General features: G+C 38.9%; 2 protein-coding genes across 4 annotated transcripts in view; one reads left to right on the plus strand and one right to left on the minus strand.

The window, feature by feature from the left end:
- LOC134208690 (mediator of RNA polymerase II transcription subunit 23) overlaps positions 1 to 18,146 on the minus strand; it is a 66,355-nt gene that overhangs the window by 23,587 nt on the left and 24,622 nt on the right. The window contains exon 8 of one of the 3 annotated variants that reach the window (XM_062684492.1): positions 17,877 to 18,014. The exons of 1 other annotated variant lie outside the window; for it this stretch is intronic. The gene's annotated coding sequence lies outside the window, so the exon portion shown is untranslated. Of the gene's footprint in view, positions 1 to 17,876; positions 18,087 to 18,146 lie in introns of those variants that run through there. One more of the 3 variants, XM_062684494.1, reaches the window with a different exon arrangement.
- Positions 5,924 to 17,918, plus strand: LOC134208692 (probable cytochrome P450 4ac1). Its single transcript, XM_062684495.1, has 3 exons — positions 5,924 to 6,522; positions 6,591 to 7,397; positions 17,592 to 17,918. The coding sequence occupies exons 1-3, from the start codon at positions 5,970 to 5,972 to the stop codon at positions 17,768 to 17,770; spliced, it is 1,539 nt and encodes a 512-aa protein (XP_062540479.1). The 5' UTR covers positions 5,924 to 5,969; the 3' UTR covers positions 17,771 to 17,918.

The raw sequence follows: 18,146 nt of genomic DNA on the forward strand, positions 1-18,146 counted from the left end.
ACCAAGAGCTGCCATTTTAGTGAACGGAAGAATAAACATAATTCCAATTACAGAATTCATCAAAAGAGATATTGCTGCGGTCATGATGGAGGTGCCAACAGCCCATGGGACAACGGTAATATATGTTGCTTCAGCATACTTTCCCGGCGACGTGGGCGATGTACCTCCACCAGAAGTAGCAGCTTTCGTTTCTTATTGTAAGAAACAAAACAAGTCGTTCATAATTGGCTGTGATGCCAATGCTCATCATACCGTATGGACCAGCACGGACATCAACAACAGAGGTGAGTACCTTTTGGATTACATTTCTAAAAATGAAATAGATATATGTAATAGAGGAGATGCTCCAACATTCATGAACGCAGTAAGGCAGGAAGTTCTTGACTTAACGCTGTGTAGTCCATTCATTTCGGACAATATAAAAACTGATTGGGAGCTATATAATTCTAAGTTAGATGCCGAAAAAAATATATTTGTATCTAACTTAAACTCTTGGGATGAACTTGAGAAAAGCTCAAACCAGCTTTCTAGGCTAATCCAAAACTCTTTTAATGAAAGTTGTACCCTTAAGTTACGCTCTACAAATAGAGACATACCATGGTGGAACAACAGACTACAAAAACTGCGCAAAAGAACCCGAAAACTTTTCAACCGGGCTAAGCGAACACAGCAGTGGGAACAATACAAACAATCCCTCACCGATTACAACCGAGAGATTAGGCGATCTAAAAGGATACATTGGAGGCATACATGTGAAAACATAGAAAATACTCCAGCAGCTGCCAGGTTGCAAAAAATCCTAGCCAAAGATCATTCTAATGGACTCGGTACTTTAAAAAAAGATAACGGCTTATTCACTACATCTGTGAGTGAAACTTTAGAATTGATGATGAACACTCATTTTCCGGGGTCTATTATCAGTTCAAATGAAGAACTAAATGCGAATGCAATAGGAACTGAAATCATTGAAATCAGCCATCAGATTCATGGAACAGTGAACGAAATGACTGAGCTAGAAAGATCCAGGAACGATGCACGTATTCTGGCCACACAAATTTTTACTGAAAGAAAGGTTGAATGGGCAATAGATTCCTTTGAACCTTTCAAATCACCGGGTAGTGATGGAATTTTTCCTGTACTACTGCAAAAAGGTAAGGCAATTTTAATACCTATCCTCACAAAGCTGTTTCAAGCAAGTTTATCGTTGAGCTACATTCCATCAGTTTGGCGACAAGTACGGGTGACATTTATCCCCAAGGCAAATAAAAGGATAAAACCTCACCAAAATCCTTTAGGCCTATAAGCTTGTCCTCCGTTCTACTGAAAACAATGGAAAAAATAATAGATGAACATATCAAGTCATCATATTTAACCCAACTACCGTTAAGCAAACACCAATTCGCTTATCAGGAAGGTAAGTCATCAGTAACCGCATTACATGCAGTTGTTACAAAATTAGAAAAATCTTTTGAAGCAAAAGAAATTTCCCTTGCTGCTTTCTTAGATATAGAGGGAGCTTTTGACAACACTTCTCATAATTCCATAAAAAGGCAATGTCAAATCGTGGCTTCGATAAATGCATTGTAGATTGGATTAAAGAAATGTTAACAAAAGAGAAATATCAGCTAACCTTGGAAACTCTCACATTAGTGTTAGAGCAATCAAAGGGTGCCCTAAAGGAGGCGTGTTATCACCTTTATTGTGGTCTTTAATAGTAGATGATCTTCTCAAATACCTTATAGCCCAGGGCTTCGAAGTAATTGGTTTCGCTGACGATATTGTCATAATAGTACGAGGCAAATACAATGACATTATCGCCAACAGAATGCAAACTGCTTTAAACTATGTCTCCACATGGTGCGATAGAGAAGGATTGAGTGTAAATCCGTCCAAAACCACTATTGTGCCCTTCACGCGTAGGAGGAAATTCTCACTAAACAACATGATATTGAAAGGTACACGATTGGAACTTTCAAATACAGTCAAATTCCTTGGCGTAGTTCTTGATAGCAAACTTAACTGGAACATGCATTTAGAACACGCCATTAATAAAGCGACAAATGCTCTATGGATTAGTAAACGAACTTTTGGTAGGAAATGGGGACTTAAGCCGAAAATGATCCATTGGATATATTCAGCTATAGTAAAACCAAGAATTACCTATGGTTCGTTGGTCTGGTGGCCAAAGACGAAAGAGAAGAGTGCTCAGATGAAGCTCGAAAAACTTCAACGATTAGCGACTATCTCAATTACAGGTGCAATGAGCAGTACACCATCGAGTGCACTAAATGCTTTACTGTACATGCTTCCTCTGCATCAAATTGTACAATTAGAAGCTGAAAAGATTGCCTTGAGGATCAGAAGATCCGAAAACCTCTTAGGAGGTGACCTTAAGGGTCATCTTAGCATTCTAAAAAACTTCAGTATAAACTCCCTAGTAATAAACAATGAGGACTGGATGGAGAAAAAATACAATTTCAATAGACTATTCAAAGTAATTGATCCTGGGCGCAATACATACGTTGAATGGAGGACCAACACTTCGTTCAGGATCAATTACGTTTTATACTGACGGTTCAAAATTGAACAACCATGTGGGAGCAGGAGTTACTGGCCCTGGGATAGACATATCGATTCCCATGGGAAGTTGGCCATCCGTATTCCAAGCGGAAGTTCACGCAATTCTAGAATGTTCTGTAATATGTTTGCGTAGGAACTACAGACACTCAAATATATGCATAATGTCCGACAGCCAAGCAGCTTTGAATGCTCTGAAGTCGGCAACATGCACTTCAAAACAAGTTTGGGAATGCATTCAGTCCCTCCAAAAATTGTCTTGTCGGAACCAAGTTAATCTATATTGGGTTCCAGGACACTGTGGAATAGATGGTAACGAAAAAGCCGATATGCTGGCGAGACTCGGATCATCAAGTCGGTTTACAGGACCGGAACCTTTTTGCAGCTTACCAACTTCTTCTCTTCGTATGGAGCTGAAGGTATGGGAATCTATGAAAATAGAAACCAATTTAGGAACGCAACTAATGCCAGGCAATCGAAACGTTTTATCACTCCAAATGTTTCCATGACTCGCAACATCTTAGAATTATCTAAAAGAGACCTAAGCACTTATACGGGTCTCATTACAGGTCATTGTCCGAGTCGATATCATTTGAAGCTTATAGGGAAACTTCAAAATGATCTATGTCGCTTCTGTGACATAAAAAAGAAGATTCGGAGCATCTGTTATGCCGCTGTCCGGCAATTTTTTGAACAAGACAAAAGTTCTTCACCAAGGGGCTTATAGAACCACTTGAGCTTGGTAGAACAAATCCCAATTCGGTGGTACATTTCATTCGAAAAGCTGAGCCGTGTTGGGGAGAAGGTGTTAGTCAAACAATGACGATCACTTCCAATAGCGATACGCCATAATGACATAGCAAGAAAAAAAGGGGAATATATTACAATAGATCAAAAAAATGGTCGCAGTAATAAAATATACCCGACAAGGAAAAAAAACTACGATACGCAATACGATAGCAATTTAAGGACCCTATTGAATATGTTATTATCCCATGTTCTAGATATTCCAAGAATTTTCTGGTGTTTAGGCTTTCAAGCCTTCACGGATGAACTAACATCTATCGGCCTTGTTGATATGGTATATGCCCCATGGGTTCCATTTCAGGCCGCCCAAGAATTCCAAGAACTGCAGTACAGTCAGGGTCTCTAGTAGCCTTGCGAGCAAAGGCGTAGGATTGCCAATCCGGAGATGGCGAGTTCGATTCTCGATCCGGTCTAGGATGTTTTCGGGTTGGAAACTTTCTCGACATAGGCATAGTGTATCCATTGTACTTGCCACACAAGATACATACTCATGCATTGGCGGGCACAGAAAAGCTTTCAATTAATAACTGAGGAAATGCTAATAGAATTCTAAGTTGCAAAGCAGGCCAAGTTCCAGTTGACATGTAGTCATTGAAGATGAAGAAGAAGAAGTACAGGCAAGTACAGGCCTTAAGGGGTAACCAGTAACGAAATATCTATTCGCTCTATCTAGAAATGCAACATGCTCTTATTGACCATTTGAACCAAATTGAATATGAATTGAGTACATGTTCCTTTTCAGGCCTTCCAATAATTCCAAGAATCCAGCTTTTTACCTAGCTATAAGGGTGAATCAATTTTGACGTATGCTGTGTACAAACTTATAACGACAACTCAGTAGCCTTGGATTTCTATGCACCAGCAACTGTCATACGTTTCAGTTATGTTTTGAAAATATAAACGAAACTTCAAAGCCGATTAGTTTTTTTTGTATAAAGTAAATTACTTTTTTTTCATTTTAGGGATGTGAGTGAAAAAATCCATGAAGAAACAAACTGCCAAATTCTAGTTTTAATACGGAATATCTATCTATCATCAGAATTTTGATAAGGCAGGATTACTTGCATGGTTTTTTTCATTCAGGCTCTTAGTTGTATCCTTTTCTGAAGAAATCAACACGTCCTATACTAGGGATACGGCAGGTATTTCCGTCCATCGTTATAGGGGCTAAAACCAACGAAAGCAACGTACATTTGCTAGAACTCCACTATAGCAGAACGTTTCTCCTGAGCTTACGATTTGGTACGCATGAGTTTTACAAAAAAGCGTCTCTTTTATTGGTTTTCGAGACTATGACGAACAGACGAAAATACTTGCCGTGTCCCTACACGTCGTACAAATTTTTACTTTCCGATTAATTTCCTCACCCGCACAAAGCAGAACAAAATTTCGATGACCGGCCGATCGTTCTGCTCACTGAAGAAATCACGACCGGACTCGGTACAAATTTCTACTTTCTCACTAAAATTTTCAAGTGCATTTTTCTCGATTAAGTGTTTTCACGAATGGGACAACTATACCGCACAAACATTTGAAGTGATAATCTTCCATGAGTCCATTATCTCAAATAACAACATTTAGGCCAGAAACAAGATAGTCAAAAGACATATTCTCTGATACGTTTCTCAAGTAACGGATCACAGCACATTAAACGAATTACGTTGTATACAAAACAATAATAATAAATCCATCGCATTCATTCCTATCGAAAGAAATGTAGAGCTGACTCAGATCCTGAAATATTTTCGTGCCGAATCCTGCGCTGATAAAAATTAAAGCTATTCCATTTATGCGCGAGCTGAAATTCAATTCAGGGTTGTTACACGGATCTTGAAATATTCTTGGCGCCAAATCCGCGTCGACCAGTCGGTAAGAAATAACGTCGAAATTATTATAATTATAAATAACTTTGAAGAAGTTTAACAAATGGTAGGTTGGCGATTATGCAGTCGGATAATCCAGATAATCCAGCCATAGGTATTGATGACTAAAAATGAAACTCCATAAGTTTTGGTCGTTCTAAAGTCACAGTTTCATAGCTTCTCCTTGCTGCTCTATTTTGTTCAAATTTCTTAGTGTACACCCTTACCCGGATTATTTTTGCTGGTATAGCGATGAAGGCTTTTTTGTATCTGCGGCATGCGTTTCCATCAAATGAGCACAAGAAAGGCTCAAATAGGGTTGTTGATGAAGTTCATTTCATAGCTCTCATATTATCTTATCCAGAACGAAGGAATTAAAGGCAGATAAGCTTGCTTCTTATTTTTGTGGGCACGCATGGCAGCAAAAAAACATCATAGATTATTAATTTATTTGCAAGCACGAATTGTAGAACAAAGTGCGGTGAATTATCTTTCGTGAAGAAAATAAAGCCTTATCGTCATCCGTCATTCAAAACATTTACACTCATGCAGGGAAATAACGTTCTGTTCTATCAATGCTCCCGCTTAGCACAATCAATTAGCCAATTTCTCTCGTGCTTATCAATTGTATTATACCTACATGTATATCCTGCTTAAAGCGAAGCCATCTCGGAACAGTCACAGTCATCGTTTGTGGCAGTGTAATTCAAACTTTCACGCAAAATGGATTGGCTTACGATCGTCTTCCTACTGATTCTCGCTCTCCTTATTCTGTACGAAATTCACATTCGGCTACTTCCCAGTAATCAAGCATCGAAGCAATATCCCGGGCCACGTCGTTTACCCATTCTCGGAAATGCATTAAAGCTTCTGTTCAACGATCAGGTTAGCACATTTAAACTACCTCGAAGCTGGGCCCAACAATACAAGGACTCCTATCGCTTGGTGATCCGCGGTGGTTTAATAGTCAACGCCATACGGGCCCGTGAAACCGAAGCACTTCTATCCAGCTCAAAACTAATCGACAAGAGTTTGATCTACACGTATCTGCATCCTTTCATGGGAGTCGGACTGTTGAACAGTACCGGGCAGAAGTGGTTCCATCGGAGAAAGATCCTCACGGCAGCGTTCCATTTCAATATCTTGCCAAAGTTTTTGGTAACCTTTCAGGAGGAATGTGACAAAGTTCTTATGAAATTAGACGCAGATGTTAAGGGAGGTAGAACAACAACGCTACAGTCATTGGCGGCACGTTTCACGTTAAATACTATTTGCGGTTAGTAAGTTGTTTTCATTTGTTAATCGATGACTATTCATCGAATGTGTAATGCGATCGTTTTACAGAAACCGCTATGGGAGTCAAACTGGATTCGATGTCAATGGCCGATGAGTATCGTGCGAAGATTCAAGAAATGGTAAAGCTACTATTGATGCGCGTTATGAATCCTTGGTTGGTCGAAGACTTCACTTACCGATTGTTGGGCTTTAAGGCTCAACTGATGAAACTCCTTGAACCGATTCATGCTTTTACCAGAAGCATAATAAAACAGCGAAGAGAACTATTCCATGCAAACGTTAAAAATCTGGAAGACTTCTCGGAGGAGAATATCTACATGAACACCAACCAGCGGTACGCTCTGTTGGATACCCTACTGGCGAGTGAGGCGAAGGATCAAATCGATGAGGAAGGAATCCGCGAAGAGGTGGATACGTTCATGTTTGAAGGTCACGATACAACTGCCTCAGCAATCACATTCACATTTCTCGTAATAGCCAACCACCAAGAGGCACAGCAGAAGTTAATCGAAGAACTTGACACCATGATTGCAGAACGCGGAGCTCCCAATGATCCGCTCAGCATTCATGACTACGGCCAGCTTAAGTACATGGATCGACTGCTCAAGGAATGTCTGCGTCTGTATCCTCCGGTGCCGTTCATTAGCCGTGCCATTCTGGAAGATGCGTGGCTCGGTGATCGATTCATTCCGAAAGAATCGATGGCGAATGTGCACATCTTTGATCTGCATCGGGATCCCGAGCAGTTTCCGGATCCGGAACGGTTCGATCCGGATCGGTTTTTGCCGGCGAATGTGGAAAAGAGAAATCCATATGCATATGTGCCCTTCAGTGCCGGACCGAGGAATTGTATCGGTGAGTTGGTAGGGAAGATTCAAATATGAGGTTCACAACTTTTAGAAAACATAAAAAAACATCAGTAGGGGAAAGTGGGGCAAGATCGCCACCCTAAGCTATGGCTCTTGTGGAACACTATAAATTCTCCGCATACTGCAGATTTTTCTCTTAGCCATCTTTTTTGGGTCTTCTTTAAAATTGATTACATATTAAAGTTTAAACATCTTATAAATTGGTTTTAAAAAATATGTTTTTTCGAGGCGTTTATTTGCTGTATCGAGCGAATTCGCCACCCCCTCGGGGCAAGACGACCAAGCTCCATAAAATATTTGAAAAAACATTTGTTATCATTTTTGCACTTCAAGGGATTATGCACGAATTATGTTACCGTGGACCCCCGGTAATATGACCGCTTTTAATCTGAACACTTTTTAATTTGAACCCCGTTCGTTTGAACATCGTTCAAATTTAAAATGGTTCAAACGTCATTTAACACGTGGAATCGAGAAAAGAAAAATGGAACATCGTGAAACGGAATGCAGAATCAAAACAAACCAACAAAGAGAGCAGCCAGAAACCAGTTTTTCTGATGCAAATAGAGTAACCAGAAGTTCAAATTAAAAATGAACCCCGTTAATTTGAATGAGGTACCGTTCAAATTATCGGGGGTCCACGGTACTTCTAAAATTGTCATTTAAAAAGTTGATTTTGTGGTCAGTGGCCACTGGTCATTAATTTGACTGAAACTAATTTTTATGGTTAACTTTATATCCGTTGTTTTGAAACTATCCACAATATATGATCCACAATAATTGATTTTGATATTTTCTTTTCTGCAAATATTTATATCATTCATGAGCTATTAAATCGAACAATGTCTGTTATTATTTTTGCTATTTTAGTAACTACATCAAATTAACCATTAGGAGAGGTGGGGGTAAAATGGACAGGGTGGGTAAAACGGGCAGGGGTCCCGTTTGAGCTAAATCGTTAGAAATTTGCTTCTCCTGTATCGTCGTGCGGGCTTCTTTTGACTAGGGGCTACTTTGGATTTTTGATTTTCTAAAAAAACTAAAAGAAAAAAATCCAAATTTGAAAAAAAAAAACAAAAAGTTGCCATCCAACTATCAAAAAGACATCCGGCTGGTGATAATGGCAATTTGAGAGTAGTTAACGTCGCAATTCATGTTTCAAAATGTCCAAAGTAGCCCCTGATTTGTCAGCAGAAGCCCCGCACGACGGTATTGTACTCATTGAAATACGACTGCAGGATTGGATTTAAGTAGAGCACATGGTGACGGATTTAAACATTTCAAAGAAAGTAATAAGGCACAATCTTCTCAAGCAGGATAATTCATACCGACATAAATTTTATTGACTGAATAACTCAATGATTAATCAAAAATACATTTATAGTATTTTATCTACGCATGTTCTAAACATCCCACAGTTTAGGTACATTTAAAATATCAAAATACTAATTATTTTTATGGTTAACTCGTTCAGAAAATCTTCAGTAAAAGTACAGTCAGTGGACCTCCGGTAATTTGACCTTTTTTAATATGAAAACATTTTAGTTTGAACCTCGGTCGTTTGAAAATTGTTTAAATTGAAAATAGTTCAAATGTCATTTAGCACGTGGGATCGCGAAAAGAAAAATGGAACATCGTGAATGCAGAGCCAAACAAACCAGTAAAGAGAGCCAGTTCCCCGGTAATATGGTCCACGGTACCCACAGGAATTAATCCGGTTAGTCATCCAGAAATTCCTTTACACATACCTTACAAAAATTCATCTAGGAATTCCATCGTAAATTTAAATTAATCCTTCGCAAATTCCACTCGTGATTCAATACAGAATTCCTCAAAAAAATATTCAAAAATCCTCCGCAAACAATTCTAGAAATATCTTCAAAAATTCCTTAGAGAAGTCTTTCGGAAATTCCTTCCAAAATTCTTCTACGATTCCTCCGGAATTTTCTATAGAAATTCCTTTAGCAATACTTTCAGGAATTCCTTCAGATATCGGAAATTCCGTTCCCTCGGCTCCCGTAATTCCTCCGGAATTTCTGAACGAAAGAACTGTAGGAATTCCTCCAAAAATTCCTATAATAAAACCTTAGAAAAATCCTTAAGAAATACTTGCGCCTTGGGAATTTCTTCGGAAATTCGTCTACGGATTCCGTCGAAAATTCTTTAACGAATTCAATTTTCCTTCCATTCCTCGATCTCTTCCTATCCTATCTCAATGGTCCCTTTAATATCAAGGTGTGGAGAGGCGACTATCTGATTCAGAAATTCCTGTGGAAATTGGTTTAAGGACTTCGTTAAGGAATCGCTTTAGCAATTATTTTAGAAATCTCATAAAGAAATTCTCCAGAGATTTCTCAAGAAACCCCTTACGAAACTCTAGGAAGAAATTCTTGGAATTCCTTCGAAATTTCTTCACAACTTCATGCAAAAATTCAATTTTTTCAAGTAACTCCTTTTGACATTCTTTCGGAAATTTAATAAAAAAAACTCCCTAAGACCTACGGATATTCCTTTTCCGTTAGATATATTTCCAAAAGTTTTTTTTTCAGTATTTCTTATTTCATTCTTCAATAAAATACCCGAAATATTCTTCCAACAAATTTTCCGGAACAATTCCTGCAGGTTTTGTATCACTGAGGAAACGGGTCGTATGAACATCATAAGATACTCTTTTGAAATTGCGACATAAGAAAAAGTGTTGATTTTCATAAGTTTTTCTTATGGAATGAATTTCATAAGACGATCTTATGCAATATTTTGAATATATGTAAACAAATCAAGACAAAATTTTCAAAACGACTTATCTGCTTTTGTAAACAAAGATTCAAACGTCGATTTAACGAATCTGATAGCAATTCGACGCAAACCAACGCCATCAACATGTAGCCGAAACCTTTACCTACCTATCGATAGTGTTGGTTTGCGTGGGAGTGCTATCAGATTCGTCAAATCGACGTTGGAATCTTTGTTTACAAAAGCAGATAAGTCGGTTTGAAAATTTTGTCTTGAAATGTAACCCGGATTTGAACCGTGGACGTTGAGATTAGGAGGCGCGTGATTACATTCTTCCGGAATTCCGCTGGAAATTAATCTGCGAATTCTTCGGGGAATTCCTATGGAAATTATTCCAGGAATTCCTCTGTGAATTTTTCTTGGGATTGTTCTGACCATTCCTCCGAAAACTCCTTTAGGAAATCTCCGAAAATTCTTGGAGGAAAAGGAAGAAATTCCCAGAGGAATTCTTGAAGGAATTCTAGGAATTCTGGAGGAATTACCGGAGGAACTTCCGGAGGAATTCCCGGAGGAATTCCCGGAGGAACTTCCGGAGGAACTTCCGGAGGAATTCCCGGAGGAACTTCCGGAGGAATTCCCGGAGGAACTTCCGGAGGAATTCCCGGAGGAACTTCCGGAGGAATTCCCGGAGGAACTTCCGGAGGAATTCCCGGAGGAACTTCCGGAGGAATTCCCGGAGGAACTTCCGGAGGAATTCCCGGAGGAACTTCCGGAGGAATTCCCGGAGGAACTTCCGGAATAATTCCCGGAGGATATTCCGGAGGAACTTCCGGAGGAATTCCCGGAGGTACTTCCGGAGGAATTCCCGGAGGTATTTCCGGAGGAATTCCCGGAGGTACTTCCGGAGGAATTCCCGGAGGTACTTCCGGAGGAATTCCCGGAGGTACTTCCGGAGGAATTCCCGGAGGAACTACCGGAGGAATTCCCGGAGGAACTTCTGGAGGAATTCCCGGAGGAACTTCCGGAGGAATTCCCGGAGGAACTTCCGGAGGAATTCCCGGAGGAACTTCCGGAGGAATTCCCGGAGGAACTTCCGGAGGAATTCCCGGAGGAACTTCCGGAGGAATTCCCGGAGGAACTTCCGGAGGAATTCCCGGAGGAACTTCCGGAGGAATTCCCGGAGGAACTTCCGGAGGAATTCCCGGAGGAACTTCCGGAGGAATTCCCGGAGGAACTTCCGGAAGAATTCCCGGAGGAACTTCCGGAGTAATTTCCGGAGGAACTTCTGGAGTAATTCTCGGAGGAACTTACGGAGGAATTCCCGGAGGAACTTCCGGAGGAATTCCCGGAGAAACTCGGAGGAACTTCCGGAGGAATTCCCGGAGGAACTTCCGGAGGAATTCCCGGAGGAACTTCCGGAGGAATTCCCGGAGGAACTTCCGGAGGAATTCCCGGAGGAACTTCCGGAGGAATTCCCGGAGGAACTTCCGGAGGAATTCCCGGAGGAACTTCCGGAGGAACTCTTGTAAAAATTTCTGGAATAAATCACGGAGAAACTCCAGGCGGAATTCTTGGAGGAAGTCCCAGAGACATTCTCGGAGGAATTCCTGGAAAATTTTTGAAGGTATTCTCGGATGGCTTCTTGGAGGAATTCTCGAATGAATACCCGGAGGAATTTCAGAAGGAATTCCTGGAGTTACTTCAGGAGCAACTCCCGGAGTAATTTCTGGAGGAGCTCTTTTAAAAATTTCTGGAATAAATCACGGAGAAACTCCAGGAGGAACTCACGAAGGAATTCTTGGAGGAAGTCCCAGAGAAATTATCGGAGGAATTCCCGGAACATTTTTTGAAGGAATTCTCGGATGGGTTCTTGGCGGAATTTCTTGAGGAATTCTCTGCGGAATTCCTAGAAGAATTCCCTGAGAAATTCCTTGAAGAATTCCCTGAGGAATTCTTGGAGGGATTCCCGGAGAAATTCTTGAAGGGATTCCCTGAGGAATCCTTGGACGAATTCTCGAAGGAATTTTTTAGCAATTTCCAGAGGAGTTCTTTGAGGAATTCTCGAAGGAATTCTCTGCGGAATTCCCGGAAGTTTTTCGGAGGAATTCCTGAAGGAGATTTTTGGAGGAATTTTCTGTGGAATCCTTGGAGGAATTCACACAGGATTTTTCGGAAGAATTGATGGTGGAATTCCATGAGGAGAAACTCCTGGATTAATTCCCGAAAGAATTACTGGAAGAACTTCCGGAGAAATTAGTTAACTCCTCATAATTGAAAGAAATCAATTTAATAAAGTAAGCAAAACAACTGTTGAGTCTAAGAAAATTCTAAGAACTCCCGTAGCACCGATTTTTTTTTCGGAAAATTGATGGAATGCATTAAAACTAATAAAATAAAAATAAAATAATGGTAAAATTTTCATTTTGCCGAATATTAAATCGCGATATTAGGCCGAATAAGCCGAATAATGCCGAATATGCTAAATAAATTCAAAATTTATTTTAAAAAATAGTTTACTGATTACTGAAACAAATGTTTGAATATTCTACTGTGGTATTTTTGTAATGTCATCCCTCACAGGGTGAAGCTTAAAAAATAAGACCCCAGCTCCACTACATAATTTGTGAATTAATTTTTAATTCTTTGAATTATTTCAACGTGGATTCAACGTGTTGCACTTTCGAACATGTTGGGATCAAATTTTCATGTTTACAAAAAAAATATGATGTTTTTTTGTCTTCCGGTCTCTACTGGCAAATATATGAAAAATTCATAGTGAAATTCAGTCGAGAGCAGGTGATAACACTACTCAGGTATACAAAAAATACTAAAAAATGTTAATGAATCTGGTATTTATGGCGTTTTTATTGATTATGGGTTTTCAAGACCTATATATCATCCGACATCCTTTTGCTCTTACTATTTAAATCGGCTTTCCCGATAAGGCAAACACAAATATAATTATTGTCGACTTTTTGGCTTGGTCGCAAACATATTCCATAAAAAAAATTGCTGACATTTGATTTGCAGTCGTCCCAAAAACTATTTTGCTTTGGCCTAGCTATGACACTTGATAAAAATATCTTAATGTCAAAGTTCCCACATCCAAATTTTAATTAATATGAATCGTTATGTTTTAGAAATAAAACGTTCTTCTCTTCGAAAACAATTGGTAGTCTATCAAAAGAAATCCTTAGGAGGTAAACATATTTATTTCCTTGTAGAATAAACCTACTGAAATTGGTATCATTTGAGCATGAGTGATTTTCCTGCCGAATAAAGGCAGATTATTCGGCCGAATATTCGTTTCGCCGAATAACTAAAATTGAAATATTCGGTATTCGGCCGAACACCGAATACCACTATTCGGTGCATCTCTACTTGATACACATCGTTGTCTCGTCATCGTTGGTATTTTCGAAGCCATTCACAATTATCGGTATTAAAAAAAATTACCGCTCTTGGATAGAGTGGTGGGTACTTTACTGTAAACCAAAACTGACTTCCTTTTGGAAATCGAAGTCATCCATTACTCATCGTAACTTCAGAGACGCAATGGAATTATATCGTGGCTTACTAAAGAGAGCATATGACAACTATCTTGATAACCCTGAACAATTTGCAACAATCAATCGTATCAAAGGACAAATGCTTCGACATCAACGAAAGTTTTCAACTTGATTCCGTAGAATTAACGAAACTTTTCTGGCCGGGGAATCCACAACTCTTTTCCATGTTGCTCAAATCAATGGTAAAAGATCTAAAACTACAATAAACTCCTTACAGATCGAAGATGGCAGTGAAATCGATGATCAGAATCAGATTAAAAATCATGTTAAGTCATATTTTGAGACCTTGTACACATCGGTCGAGACCAACGACCATCTGAACTTTATGCCAGCCAGATCCATTGCCGAAAACACTCGTGCAAATGAAAATCTCATGCAAGCGATAACGCAAGACGAAGTTCTCGCTGCAATCAAGGGTAGTTGCTCAAAAAAGTCCCCTGGTATGGACGGCCTACCAAAAGAGTTCTTTCTAAAAACGTGGGAGATCATTCGCTTTGAATTCACGAATGTGATCAATGATGCTCTTCAAGGAAATACTATGAAACAATTTTTTAACGGAATCATAGTTCTTGTCAAGAAGAAAGGAAGGGACAAAAGCGCGAAAGAATATCGTCCAATATCGCTATTGATCTACGACTATAAAGTTCTTGCAAGGGTACTCAAGCAGAGATTACAGAGCTTTCTTCCTTTGGTGCTCTCAGAACACCAGAAGTGTTCCAATGGAAAAAGGAATATTTTCGAAGCTACTTGTCGCATTTCTGACAAAATTGCGCAACTGAAATACCATCGGCGAAACTCCCTTTTAGTATCTTTCAACCTCGACCATGCGTTCAATAGAGTGGACTACGGATTCCTCAAGCAGACAATGATACGAATGAACTTCAATCCACAGTTTGTAAACCTTCTCGATTCGATTTGGAGCCAATCATTTTCAAAGATACTAGTGAATGGACATTTAACCCCTGAACTCAAAATAGGTCGCTCTGTTAGACAGGGTGACCCACTTTCTATGCACTTATTTGTGATATACAGCAACCGTTCGCTAACTGGGCTAAAACACCAGCCCAGTTAACGAACGCCGCTTTTTAACTGAGCTGACGAGGGAATTCGCGATGCATTGTTGTGATTTTGTTTTACATGAAGCTTAAAGAATATACCATTCAGAATCCCCTCGTCAGCTAGTCTTTGTTGTTGTTTTTTGACGCTTTTGACGTTTTTGGGCTTTGGCCCAGTCCCGAGCAGAAGCGACGACCTCGATAACTGAAATTGGTATGATTTAGCCTTGCATAAGAGGTAAAATACCAAAAAACAATACCAAAAATTTATATGCAGAATACTTGAGGCATACCATGCTTAGGTATTTCAATACCAAACGAATAATAATTGGTTATGCATTTGGTATTGAAATTCAATTTAATAACTGAGTTTGTTATGGCTTAAGTATTGTGCATATTAATTTTTGGTATTATTCCTTTGGTATTTTACCTCTTATGCAGGGCTAGTTCATAACAGAGTATGGTATCAATAACAGGTTTAAGTATTATTTAGCCAATTTCTCCTGCTCGGGGTTAGCGAAGGCCCAGTTTAAAAACAGTCCAGTTAAAAAGCGCCCAGTTAGCGAACTGTTGCTGTATCTCCAACCGTTACTAGATACTTTTGAAAGGCTTTTCCCACGCACTATATTTAATGCATATGCTGACGATATCTCTATGTTTTTCGACAATGAAACCAGTCTCACGCAAGTAGTCGCAATCTTCAATGACTTTGGATCAACTTCTGGTGCAATATTAAATAAACAGAAAACAGTAGCTGTGATGATAGGCAACCTCAACCTAACAGCAGAGACGGAGTGGCTGCGCATCGAACACATAGTCCACATTCTTGGAGTTCGTTATGGAGACAACATCAAGCAAGCACATAAGCAAAACTGGGAAGCTGTATTGAATGGGTTACGAACTCGATTGTGGTTTCATCATCCGAGGAAACTAAATTTGATTCAAAAAACTATTCTTCTAAACAACTATGTAAATTCGAAACTTTGGTACATGGCTTCAAACATACCACTTACTAAAGGATTTGCGACCAAAATTAGGACTGAAATAGGAAAATTTGCTTGGCATGGCCAAAGACTACAACGTGTAGCATTTTCCAATATAACTTTGCCAAAAAATCGGCTCTTTTGCTAAACCGATTAATAAGCCTAAATCAGCAACTTCCGTTTCAAAGCAGCATCATGGAGAACCCAAATACTCCCATACCAGCCATGTTCAGTCACATAATCCTATTGAGGTCAGAACTACGTAATCTTCCGGATCAATTGAAGAACACTCCAACATCTGCTGGAATCTATCAACACTTTTTGACCCTCAAGCCGGATCCATGTTTTGTTTCAGCAGAGCATCGTGATTGGAAATCGGTATTTAAACACCTCCACAGCAAATGATTAACTTCATCTCAACGATTAGCGTGGTATATGATAATGCATAAGAAAATCAAGCATCGAGAGTTACTGTTTCAACGAGGCGTCGTAGATGATCTATTCTGCGAGGCTTGTCCAGGAGAACCAGAAACTATGGTACACAAACTTTTCCGATGCGAACTTGTCAGGAATATCCGGAGGCAAATTATAGGACAAGAGGCTGCTTTACAAAGACTTGAACCAGAAGATTTTGTGTATCCAAATTTTAAACCCTTAAGGCGCACTTCTCAAACATTTATAATTGAAACACTAGGGAAATACTTCAGTTATGTAACAGAAACACATCCAGGAAATCTAGGGTTAGAAAATTTTATATTTTACCTCAATGTGAATCACTAACTTAACGATAGAATAAAAAGTTTTACAAAAAAAAAAAATATATATATATATATATATATATATATATATATATATATATATATATATATATATATATATATATATATATATATATATATATATATATATATATATATATATATATATATATATATATATATATACTTAACCTCCCTTAGCTTCGATCCGCGACCGGTAGCACGCGCCCTGTTGGTCATTGAGGAAACCGTATAAGAGAGTACGAACCTTCAATGTAATTTCCAAATTTACACAACTTCATTCCATCTACGGTACTAGATGGGTTCCAATTAATCCCCTGTTCGTACAATCCTACCAACACAGAATTACATTCTCCCTAAGCAAAACCATGCCGATGAACCATTCTGCATTACTCAATCACCATAGAGCCATTAAAGATCATGTTGAAAGATGTTTATAACAAATTACATTGACTGAAATTCAATGTGTCATGAAACGGACTGCAACACAGAAAGATCCCCACCATATGTGTCTTCTGGAGAATTATAATCCATAGCCCAGGAAAAATTTTTCAACAAAAGGACTAATCATAGATATAAAATCTTAAATTAAATGATTACGAAATTATAAGAAAAATTGAGTTTCCCCTTAACAAACATCTAAAAAATAATTCAAGAATTATGTAGGCTTCCCTCGCATTAATAATGTGAAAATAACGCCTACTGATGCTACAATCTTTGATGCCTCGTTTTTCGGTCTTGCCCCACTTTCCCCTATCGGTGACCAAAAAACTAAAAAAAAACAGATATTATGAAGAATTTCCCGCAAAAAAATTAGTGGAAATTAAATTTAGGGGTCAAACAATTGAGCTTTATGATAATTGAATCGGAAATTGTGTAAAACGGATTATACAGTTTGTCAAACAAATTATTTAATTCTTTAATTCTAGAAGCTTTATGTTCTCATCTTAGTCGACCATGCGATTAAAATTGGACAATCGATCATTCTCACCTCATTCGAGTAATAATTAATCCCACGTTATTCTACTAATAGAATAAGCCCACCTATTTATCCCTTCCAGGTCAACGCTACGCAATGTTGGAGTTGAAGGCAATCCTTTCCGCAGTGTTGCGCGAGTTTCGAGTGCTGCCGGTTACTAAACGAGAAGATGTGGTGTTTGTAGCCGACATGGTCCTCCGCTCGAGAGACCCTATCGTGGTGAAATTTGAACGACGTCAAGCTTCTGCTGCAGCTGTTTAAGGGGCCAGAGTATGCAAGGAGTGTTCTCATCTTTTCTACGCACAAAAAGTGAGTTGTTCTACAGTAAAAGGGCCTATCAAGAAGTCATATTTGCGAATTGTCATATGTATACCATAATATAAGATTTGAATAAATTTTGTTTTTTTAAGGTAGAATTTTATGAAATGATGACGCCAATTTTCTTCAACTAAATACTTCAGTACTTTGAAGTATCTTCCATAGGTTCTTTTTCTACTGGAATGCCCTGTGGAATTAAAGACAACAATCTCTGTGCTGAATAAATGTGGGATGTTGAGTGTAATACGTTCCAAGCGATCTTGATAAGTGGTAGATGCAATAGCAGAACAGGATGAATCAAATAATATAGTCTGAGTTG

Source organism: Armigeres subalbatus, chromosome 2, assembly GCF_024139115.2.
Source record: "Armigeres subalbatus isolate Guangzhou_Male chromosome 2, GZ_Asu_2, whole genome shotgun sequence".
Classification (NCBI taxonomy): domain Eukaryota; kingdom Metazoa; phylum Arthropoda; class Insecta; order Diptera; family Culicidae; genus Armigeres; species Armigeres subalbatus.

Excerpts from the sequence above, each read along its gene's own strand:
- LOC134208692 (XM_062684495.1), top strand. The coding sequence starts at position 5,970 with ATGGATTGGCTTACGATCGTCTTCCTACTGATTCTCGCTCTCCTTATT. Across the intron at positions 6,523-6,590 it reads CACGTTAAATACTATTTGCG|AAACCGCTATGGGAGTCAAA; the intron begins GTTAGTAAGTTG and ends ATCGTTTTACAG. Across the intron at positions 7,398-17,591 it reads CGGACCGAGGAATTGTATCG|GTCAACGCTACGCAATGTTG; the intron begins GTGAGTTGGTAG and ends TATCCCTTCCAG.